The following is an 11,591-nucleotide window of genomic DNA, read 5'->3' on the forward strand; positions in this document are numbered from 1 at the left end:
CAGGGCAAAGGCCGGGCTGAGGGACCCCCACTTCCCCCGAGTGCACAAATTTTTGTGCACCGGGCCTCTAGTTTATTTAATAAAAGTCTAAAAGGGTCAAGAACATTAAAACTTTATATGTTTAAAAACACAATGTCAATTAGCACAATAAAAGCATATTTCTAGGGCTGATATGACAGTAAGATTTTACTTTTAAGGTTCATGAAAATATGTTTATAGATAAATAGGATCTTGCAGACATGACTAACATAGCACTTGTGTTAGTTTCACAGCCTGATTAACAGAAGGGTAGGAAATTTAACTGTCAAAATTTTGGAGTTAGATGAGGCCTTAAGATCAACTGTTTCATCCCCTCATTTTCAGATGAATAATCAGGTCCAGAGACGTTATATAATTCTGCCAAAGTTGCGGAGGGATGAGTGGCAGACCCAGATGAAGAGACCAAGTTTTCTGATTCTCAGTTCACTATTCTTTCAATTATAACAATCTGCCACTATGGTTAGAAAAAAGAGTGGCAGATGTGGGAAAATAAAGTCAACCAAATTTAAGGAACAAAATAAGTAAACACAAAGCTATTACAGAATAGGAATTAGGTTGTAAGAGCTCTGCATCACCAAAGCTTGACTTAGCATCTGGCAAATGATGAAGACTCAATGTTTCTTACCTTGCATTTACTAGCCATGAGAAAGTAATCTATACATAAAAGCCAAGCGACCGAAATGCTGGAACGACCAGAACGACCAGTAGCTATGACGCGCACTGCCGCCGGCCAACTGGACTGATTGGGGGGTGGCTCCTCCTCCGGCCGTCCCCCCCACCCCCCATCAGGGGTGGGGCCAGCTGGTCAACCTCCCGCGTCCCCTCCCCCGACCGGCCCGGCCAGATGGGCCCCCATTGGGGCGGGCCGGCTGGACCTCACCCATGCATGAATTCATGCACCGGGCCTCTAATTCTATTATAATAGCAAACCATAGAGCTCTGTTGGTATGACAGACTATCTTCTAAACATAATTTTCAATTACTGTTAAATAGAGAGCTTACATATGGAGAGTCTGTTAAACCCCTTGTGTCCACAGATTTACTGCCAAAAGTTATTCAGAAATGAACCCAAATTTTATATGTGCTGAATTTTGATGTTAATTATGTATGTGTTAGACACAATGCTAATAAATCCCTTCTTTCTAAGCAGCTGCCAATCCACTCATTTAAATTATAATTTTCTCCTGAGGGGAGCATACAATTATTATACTCTGGTGAAAAAATAAGAGTTGAGGTTTCTTCAACCTTGAGATAATTCATTTAATTATAAAGAACAACAATGGCCCTGACTGGTTTGGCTCAGTGGATAGAGCGTCGGCCTGCGGACTAAAAGGTCCCAGGTTTGATTTTAGTCAAGGGCATGTACCTTGGTTGCGGGCACATCCCCAGTGGGAGGTGTGCAGGAGGCAGCTGATCGATGTTTCTCTCCCATCGATGTTTCTAACTCTCTATCCCTTTCCCTTCCTCTCTGTAAAAAAATCAATAAGATATATTAAAAAAAAAACAATGTAAGATTTTATAGTATCTACAAAATAAAAAATTATAACAAGGAGTAAGCATTTTAGAACTAGATATATCATTTCTAATTGGTGACCTCAAAAGTTTAAACAAATTTCTATGATTTCAAACAATCCAATTGAAACTCACATCATAAATGCAGTTTTAATCAAATAACTCACATTACTGAATCATATATAAACATAGTAATTATATGTTAAGTCCATCTCAAATTACAGTAATTAACTATAGTAAAAAAAAAAAGCTTTAGAATAACAGTTAATAAATAGAATATTTAAATAAGCTACAGAACATCCATGTAATGGAATGAAATTTGTGTTTCTAAGAATATTAAATAATGTGGACATTTAAATAGTACCCTGCCTTATCTTTAAAAGGACTTTTCATGGCTTACAAAATAAGTAAGATAAAATTAAATTTAAATGAACTTTAAATAAGGTAAAGGTAATTCAATGGGAGTACAATACATTATACCAATACTTTTCAACCAGTGTGGTGCAAGAATTTTTAAAACATGTAATACCTGACTATTCGGTCAGGGACACTGACCTCTTTTCCCTTAGATTGTAAATAAAAAAAAAATATGACAACAGCCAACACAACACTAGCTGTCTGATGTGAATGAATCAAAAGTATAGCTTTTTCTGTAAGATCAGCAAAAAGTGTAATATATTTGTAGGTGTTCTGCAGAATTTTAGTAATTAGTTTATGTGTGCCATAAGATGAAAAAGGTTGAAAATCGCTTCATTATACCATAGTTCTCTCATGTGAGGTTTTCCAAATGGTCTAACTAAATCCAGTGAAAGATTTTTTTGATCTAGAGTACTAAAAAGACTAAATGCTCCTTAAGAAATCTTAAATAAAGCCTACGTATTTTAGCTGAGCTTTTCATAGGTTTTAAAAAGCACAGTCTACTAGTAGATTATGCTGCCAGGTGAATACCTAGAATTGTGTTAACAACTAAGGTTAGAATTGTATGCTTCAATTTCTAACCTGGGCTTGTGGAGTTAGAGAATTTCAGGAGACGATGGCCAATAGGCTAAAATATAAAGAGGAGCAGAAGTTAGTTTTTGGAGGTAAGAGGGAAGAGTGATTCAGGTAGGAAGAACAGAATGAGCAAAAAACCGAAGGCAAGAAAAAGTATTCTATCTATAAAGAATTAATATTCAGCGGTCATGAAACAAAGAACTGGTGGCAAGGTGTGGGTGGATAGCAAGAATGGGGTTGGAACTAAGCTGGAGCATATTATTAAGGAAGCTGTGAGTCAGGCTGTGTTTATACTTAATCCTGAGGACAAAAAGAAACAAAGATTTTAAGCAGGGAAGGAAAACTATCAGGTATATATTTTTAAAAGAGATTTTCTTACCTTATTAGCAGTAATCAAAATGTAAGGTTGTCAGTCTACTTTTTTCTCCCTATGAGCAACTATAAGCTCCATAAAAATAGAGCCCTTAATTACAGTTGTATCTCTAGTGCTTATCTAGCACCTACTAGGTGACCAAAAAATATCTGTTGTAGAAATGTTAAAGTGCATCTGGCCGGCATGGCTCAGTGGTTAAGCATTGACCTATGAACTAAGAGATCAGGGTTTGAATCCCCGTTAGGGCACATGCCCCTGTTGTGAGCTCAATCCCCAGTAGGGGGCCTGCAGGAGGCAGCTGATAAATGATTCTCATCGTTGATGTTTCTAACTCTCTCCCTTTTCATTCCTCTCTGAAATCAATAAAAATATTTTTTAAAAACGTTAAAGTGCACGGTTATGCACTTAACTGGTAATACAGAACAGCTATGTTCTTCTTACAGGGTGAAGAATGGGTTGGGGAGAAGGACAGGGGTCATAGGAAGAGGAAGGCTAGAAACAGAGGCCAAATAGGTGGTGATAGCCTAAACCAGTGAGTAGCAATGGGAATACAGATAAGATGGAGGTAAAACTGACATGACTTGATTACTGGATAGTACTGACCTTAGGTAGTACTGACATACTCCTGTGAAAACTGAGGTACCCAAATTAACACCAGTTTAAACTAGAGGGTCAACCCATCTCTACCCTGCCATGAGCAGGGACACTATTTTCCTTGAAATGCAATTTTGGTCACTTACAGACATGCAAGCTAAGGCTGAGACTTTAAGTAATTTACTCAAGGTTACTTTGACTAAGGACTGAGATAGGCTCTGAAGACAGTGGTTTTCAATCCTGGCCACATATCAAAAGCTCCTCGGGTGGGAGACGGAAACAGAGAGAGAAAGGGGGGAATGGGAAGAAACTAAAAGAGAAGGGAAAAATGAGAAGGAAGAGAGGCAAAGGAGGAGAGAGGGACAGGAAGATGGGAAGGAGGAAGAAAGGAAAGCATGGAAGGAAGAAAAGGAGAGAAGGGAGAAAGGAGGGATGGGATGGAGTAAAAGAGATGGGAAAAAATAAAAAAAGAGAATTTCAGTTTCCTAATATGCCAACAGAACCATTAAGGTTCCATAATTCCAAGTATAACTGAAAAGTTTTAGTTGGGAAAATTTCCCAAGTACAGAAGTTCTAACTGATCAATTCTGCCATAAAAACTTCAGTTAAGGCATCCATCATACATACAGCCTTTGCACAACTCAATTTATCAGCATACTGACAAAATTAACCATTCTGTATGTAGACAAAAGAGTGACATTTTCAAAACCTAAATTAGATCAAGACTCTGTAATTAAGCCTTTCAATAACTTCTTATTTTTAGAAAAAAAATCTAAAGTTCTTGCATTTGTAAAAGGCCTTGAATAATCAGACTCAACTATTTCTTCAACGTCATTTCATACCAACTTTTCCCACTCTCAATCTGCACCAGCCCCAACTGTTTCTAGAACATGCTACATTCTTGCCTGCTTTGGGACCTTTGTACTTGCTTTTCTCTCAGTTCTTAACATGGTTCTTCCTAATTCTCTACTTCTGGTTTTAAATCTTAAAGATTACTTCCTCAGAGATGATTTTCCAACCCACTCTACCTAAATGGGACTTCCCATGTTACTCATTATCATAACATTCAATTTTTTTTAGTTCACAGTACATAGAAGGCAACTGCATGTTTCTCTCCACTACAATGTGAATTCTTTTTGAGAAGGGATCTTATAACATACAATCCATAAAACACACCTGGCATATAAAGGTACTGAATTATGTTGGGAAGGAGGAATGGAGAGGGTCAAACTTAGATGCTAACAAAGGTTATTAAATTAATGAATTAACCCCTTCCCCGGCAGAAACGTGTATACTCGTTTTCACAAAATGTTCTTTTTCAGTCGTCGACGAGTATACTAAGAAAATATGGTAAAAAAATATGGTTTATAGGAAGACGAGTTACAAACTGTTTTCATAACCAGCATCAAAAATACTATATAGAACCAAAATAAAAAAATTAGTCTGAAAAAGAAACGTTTTTAACAAAAAAATTGTTGGGGTTTGTATGGTGGGATAATGCACCATAAATTAAAAATTAACGCATAGCAAAATTGGTGATTCTGATTTCACAAAAGTTGATTATAGTAGTAATTTAGAAAATGAATCTTCTTGTCTTTTCTACTAATACCTCTAGTCCAGGATAATAAAATTATAATGATGGAAAAAAGTCAATTCAATGAAAATGTAAAAACAGAATAAAATTGTACTAAATTTTGTACAATAAATAAGTTTAAAAAGAGTAGAAGGAACTACATAAAAATGTTAACAGATTACATCTGGATGGTTTGATATATTTTCTTTTTTGCATCTTTCTATATTTTCCAAATTATCTACAATGAGAATGTTACTTTTATAATCAAAACAAAATTGAACTAAAAAACCAAACAATTATTATACTCTGATGGCTCTAAGTCTAGTCATAACTATGAATGAAGGATTATACTATTTTTTTAAATCTTCAAATGACAGTCATTAAAGCCTACTTATGACAGTGAAATTTCTTATTTATTCTTTTACTAATTCTCTACCACTATTACTCTTTGCCACTTTTTTCTTTTAATCCTAGGAAACAGCTCACTTAGAATCGGGGTGAGGAAGGGGAAGAAGGGGCAGGGATGACTTTATTTGCACTCAAACTTCAAATCCTCGCTCTTTATAATTTAAAAAAATTTTTAATGGATTTTAGAGAGAGGAAGGGAGGAGGAGAGAAAAATATCAACCGTTTGCCTCCTGTATATACTCCAACCTGAGTTCAAAACTCTAACCTAGGTGTGTGCCCTAACCAGGTATTGAACTTGTGACCTTTCAGTTCGATGCTCAACCAACTGAGCCACACCAGCCAGGGCAGATCTATCATGTTTTATTCTTGTGTGGCAGACACTTTTGATTGTCTGATCTAATAGCCATTTCCAAACCCTTTCCCCAGTGTACTACATAAATACAGGCTGGAAAAGCTAAACACTTGCCTTCCCAGACTCTCTTGAAGCCAGGTTTCACAGGGAGCTTTCTGGGCAAGTTTTGCTTTCTTTCCTTTTCTCCTATTTAAAATGAGGGCACTGTTTGAGGTGCATCAGTCAACTTACCACCATGAGACTATCACCATGTTAAGGATGGAAAACAGAACAATTTAAAAGAACCTGGGGGCCATTAAGATATTGCTTGAGTCATTGCATCAGTCCAGATTACCTACCTTTGGACTTCTTATTCTGTGAGAAAAAAATTCCCTATATGTTTAGGCCATGGTTCCCTAGGTTTTCTATTACTTGAGGCAAACACATTCTATTGATAAACCATACATATTTGAAAACAGTATTTCTTCCCTCTTGCTTCATTGGTGTTTTGGCTATAAGTAGAAATCTAGATCATGATAATTTTCCCTCCGAATTTTAAGATCTTGTTTCCCCTTATCTTATAGTTTCCAATGTTGTTGAGAATTTCTATATCCACTCTAAGTCCTATTCCTTTGAATGTGACCTCATTTTATCCTGGAAATTTTTAAGATATTCTCCTTACCCTGATATGTGAAATTCCACAGTGAACAATGATGGCTTTTGTTTTGCTAAATTTGATGTACTGACTTCTGTAGGTGTCCATTTATAATCTGGAGCCAATGTTTAGAGAAATTTTCTGCTATTTATTTTATAATCTAGTCTCCTCCATTTTTCCTGTTCTCTATAGCTTGGGAATCTCTTATTATTTCAATATTGGAACTCTTGGATTGATTTTCTAAGGTCCTTATTTTCTCTAATTTTCACCTGTCTTTTTGTCTATTTTTCAGTTTTCTTATAACTCTTCTACTTTTTTATTTTAATAAAATTTATTCTCCAAAAGCTCTTTCTTAGTCTCTGATTTTTCATTGCATCCTATTATAGTTTTACGGATGCAGATCCTTTCTCTAAGAAAACTGGCCTTGATCACTGTAATTTTCATTTACTTGTGCTCAGTGCATTACTCCAGATTTCTATTTTCAGGTTTGTTTTGTTTTTCTCTCTCTTCCACGGTGAAGGTTCTAATAAGGAAGATACTCAACTGACAGTTTAATAAGAGTGACAAAATAAAAAGTTAATTGAAAATGTTATGTGTATCATGGACAACACTACAGAGGGACTAGGCTGTGAAAGTGGACCAGGCAGCGAGATTAGCCATTTTATTGGCGTGGACGGTCCCCAAACAACAGTATCTGGAAATATTTTCTTTGAGGCCATACATTTCCTCCAGAAATGTGATTCGAGTCTTTTGTCAGAGACATATGTCTGGCGTTCTGGGAACAGGGATGTGGTTGGAAGTTTTACTATTCAGTTCATAGGTTTAATTGTCCTGTTTTCTGTTCTGTCCCCTTTGCCTCCACAGAGATTTATCATTTCATTTCTCCCCAGAAAAAAGAGTGCTAGTAGGAAGTATGGGAGAAGGGTCCTGAAGGCAAACTATTTCATGTGTATTTTTTTTTTTACAATGATGCGATCTTTTGTTAAAAGAAAAAAAACCTTTTCATCCTAAATATGAACAACTATTACAACTTTAAAAATGTGTTTTTATAAATAATAGCAAAAAGGAAAAGCAAGCTATTCTAATTCCTTACCCTATTACTCAAATCAGGCATTTTAAACCCCTGGGCCTTAAACAAAAATACCATTCTCCTATGTATACTAATCACAGGCAAAGTGACTACTATGTAGGACAGTGATGGCGAACCTTTTGAGTTCGGCGTGTCAGCATTTTGAAAAACCCTAACTTAACTCTGGTGCCATGTCACATATAGAAATTTTTTGATACATATTTGCAACCATCGTAAAACAAAGACTTATATTTTTGATATTTATTTTATATATTTAAATGCCATTTAACAAAGAAAAATCAACCAAAAAAATGAGTTCGGGTGTCACCTCTGACACGCGTGTCATAGGTTCGACATCACTGATGTAGGGTAACTGTGCATCATCTAAAATAGGATACTTTTGAGAGTGAATGGGGCAGTTTCATAAAACTGGGATTATCTTGGGCAAACCAATCACCCTATTACGAGGAGAGTAACTTCTTGGGTGCTGAATTTGTAAACTTAAAAGGCATTACCATTACATGTCCTCCTTCAGAACAAAGACAGACTCTACTTGCTAGTGCATAATGTAAGTTACTATACTGAAAGTAGAAGGTGGAAAGGATTAGCAAACATAGAATAATATAGTTTTTAGGATATCAATTCTTGCCAACCCCCACCTCCCCAATAAGCACACAAAAAATTCCCATAGAGATTCATATACTATCTTTCTGCTCCAAGGAAATAATGATGATTAATATATTTTAAACAGATAGAATTGGAAAATTTAGCTGGAAGAGAGAGACAAAAACAAGTTTTCTGACCTCTTAGATTTACTTCAATTAAAGAAATGGGGAAAGGGTGAGGAATGGATAGAAAGAAAAGAAAATGGGCTACAGTCGTCTACCTTATAAAGTATTTAAGACATGAGAGAAGAATTACTAAATGCCTTTACCCATTCCAGAGTCTTTCTTGGTGCCATCTGATATTATGTCTACATGATCAGAGTCCACATCATAACTAAAGAAATCATTCAAATAGGTCTTCGATCGCTGGCCACCAAATACATATAAGCAACGATTTTTCTGAAAAATAAGAAAAAAATGGCAAAGAACAGAGAAAGTAGTCACTTTCATGAAAAATTCAGAATGACCTTTAAAAAATGTAAACCTCTATAAAAGTAATTTTATGATAGATCCCATGCAGTGGAGTACTATGATGCTTTCTATATACTGCTAAGAGGTGACCTCCAGGATATCCTATTAAAGTAAAAAAGCAAGGTGCAGCCCAGTTGGTGTGACTCAATTGGTTGAGCAGAGTTCTATGCACCAAGAGATTACTGGTTCGATTCCCGGTCAGGGCACATGCCTGGGTTGAGGAAGCCAATTGATCTCATGAATGTATCTATCTCTCCTTCTCCCTTCCTCTCTTTCTAAAAAAATAAAAAAAAAAAAAAAACCCATCAGGACATATTAGTATATAAAGATATGACCACAGAGAGAATATTTCTAGTGATTTTGATTTTGATATGTTTTTTTAAAATATATTTTATTGATTTTTTACAGAGAGAAAGGGAGAGGGATAGAGAGTCTAGAAACATCGATGAGAGAGAAACATCGACCAGCCGCCTCCTGCACACCTCCTACTGGGGATGTGCCCGCAACCAAGGTACATGCCCTTGACCGGAATCGAACCTGGGACCTTTCAGTCCGCAGGTCGACGCTCTATTCACTGAGCCAAACCGGTTTGGCTGATGCATGTTTTTGAATACCCTTTCTTAGTGGGTTATATACTAAACAGAAAAATAATAAGAAAGTAATTTTAAACAGCATTTAGTGATTTTGCTGTTAGTTTTGCTATTCTGTAAATTATAAGATAGAATAATATAATACTGATATTAGAAAGGAGGATTTTAAATGATATACAAAATCAAAGATATTAAAAATTATAATCTTTCATTTGAATTAGATATATCAGTATAAACTCATGATTTTTCTCTTACTAAAAAGATATATAATACACACACATACTGGGAAGGGGGCATGCCTACTGGCCAAAAATAGAGAAAATTTGGGGGCATCAAAAAAATTAATGGCCCTGCCTGGTGTGGCACTAATGGGTCACAGGTTTGATTCCAGGTAAAGGTCACACATGTACCCAGGTTTCAGGTTCAATCCCTGGCCCAAGTTGGAACATGTGCAGGAGGCAGCCAATGGATGTGTCTCTCACATTGATGTCCCCCCGCCCCCTTTTTCACCCTCTCTGAAAATCAATGGGAAAAATATCCTCGGGTGAGGACAAAAAGAAAAATAGAAGAATAAAAAAGAAAGAGTAATAACATCATTGGATTAAACACATCAAATATATAAAAATCGATGAGTTCATAATAACACTTAAAAAAATCTATCTGTTAACTTTGGAGCTTCAACTCATTAATATAAAAGAGTGAGAAGGAAGAAAATCAATTTACATTACCTATCCTATGCAGTTTACATATCAGAGTAGCCACACAGTTAATGAGAGTAAGTTTTTAATAATATAATCAGTTAATAAATGCAGAAGAAATGACACAATTAGAAAAATCACCATTTGACAAATCCTAATGAAATCTAGGCAATGACTATCAATGGCTGCTAGAGCCATGAGGTAAAATGTTGACAGGAAACTTTATAATTAATAATCAGGTTGATAGCACCTGAATTCACTGAACAATTTTAACACCACCAAAAGTATGACAACTACACATTAACTGCCTCTCAATATTTTGCAATCAGACCACCTATGAAGTATTCCTGCACCTTTCCTTTTGCGCTCCCCAAAAGGAGACTGAATCTAAAATCAAGCACTAGATTTATGAAGGTGATCACTCTGTAAGTTATATACATGTCTAATCACTTGGTTGTACATCTGAAACTAGTATAATATTATATGTCAACTGTAATTGAAAACTTATTTTTTTTAAATGACTCTGAATTTAACTACCAGGAAATATGGATAAAAGATTACATTAAATGACATTATGAGAAAATAAAATCAGCTAAATCAAGAATACAAGAAATTCTAAAGCTCACATGATTCAGTTTCTTTAACAAATAAGTGGTATGTGGGGGAATAAAATAAGAGGGGCGAGTACTATTATGGATTAAATAAAATTAAGAGGTCTAACAACCAAATATAATACTTAGACTTTTCTTAACCCTGACTTGAATAAACCAATTATTAAAAGGTATTTTATTTTTCGGTATTTTAGAAAAATTCTATGTATTAAATGTTGTTAAGAAATTGCTTTTACTTTAGTTGAATATTATAATAGTATTGTGATTCTGTTTTTTTTTAAATCTTTAACTGTTAGTGACACACTATAATATTTGTAGGTGTAATGATAAGAGTGTCTGGGATTTGTTTTAAAATACCCCAGCACTTAAAAAAGTCAAACATTAAAAACAAAAAGAAATATAAGTGGGGTAGATATATGATAAACAGTGAAGTATTGATAATTGTTGAAGTAATGAGTACACAGGAATTTATCATATTCTTCTCCCCACTTTGGCATATGATTAAAATATTCCATAATATATTTTTGAAGTAATATTCACAGAAAGAGGCCCAAGTTTCCCTGTAGCATCTGAAAAGTTTAATTCAATGTCTGTATGTTGGTTTTGCTGATAAATTTTAATTTTAATTCTATAATGCCACTTAATTATTTGCACTTAATGAAGAATAGCAGGGGGGAAAATAAGAACAGATAAGAAAACTGATCTTGCAGTTAATAAATAAATAGAAATAGATCTATATAAGCAATGAAGTTAATAAAAAAAACCTATATTATTATTCAGGTGATAACTATTTAGTACTTACTGAGTTGATGGGAAAGAGGCTCAATTATAACAGTTCACTGTTAAAAAGTTTTATTTTTGTCTATCACTGCTAACACTAATCATTTATATCTAATGAAAAGTTTTGGTCACTTACTGAGGAATTAGATTTCACCACTTTTCTTACTGAGACACACATGACAAAGTAACGTAACACAATGTACAGAATAGTCTTACTGAGTGAAATAGG

At 35.1% G+C, this 11,591-nt stretch overlaps 1 protein-coding gene across 5 annotated transcripts in view; it reads right to left on the reverse strand.

Annotated features, from left to right (window-relative positions):
• MKLN1 (muskelin 1) overlaps positions 1 to 11,591 on the reverse strand; it is a 346,320-nt gene that overhangs the window by 43,549 nt on the left and 291,180 nt on the right. For all 5 annotated transcript variants that reach the window (XM_006752700.2, XM_006752701.2, XM_015567031.1 and 2 more), the window contains one exon: positions 8,482 to 8,611. In XM_006752700.2, coding sequence (XP_006752763.1) covers positions 8,482 to 8,611 — 130 coding nt within the window. The remainder of the gene's footprint in view (positions 1 to 8,481; positions 8,612 to 11,591) is intronic.

The sequence above is a fragment of the Myotis davidii genome, unplaced genomic scaffold, assembly GCF_000327345.1.
Source record: "Myotis davidii unplaced genomic scaffold, ASM32734v1 scaffold1290, whole genome shotgun sequence".
In the NCBI taxonomy this organism is placed as follows: domain Eukaryota; kingdom Metazoa; phylum Chordata; class Mammalia; order Chiroptera; family Vespertilionidae; genus Myotis; species Myotis davidii.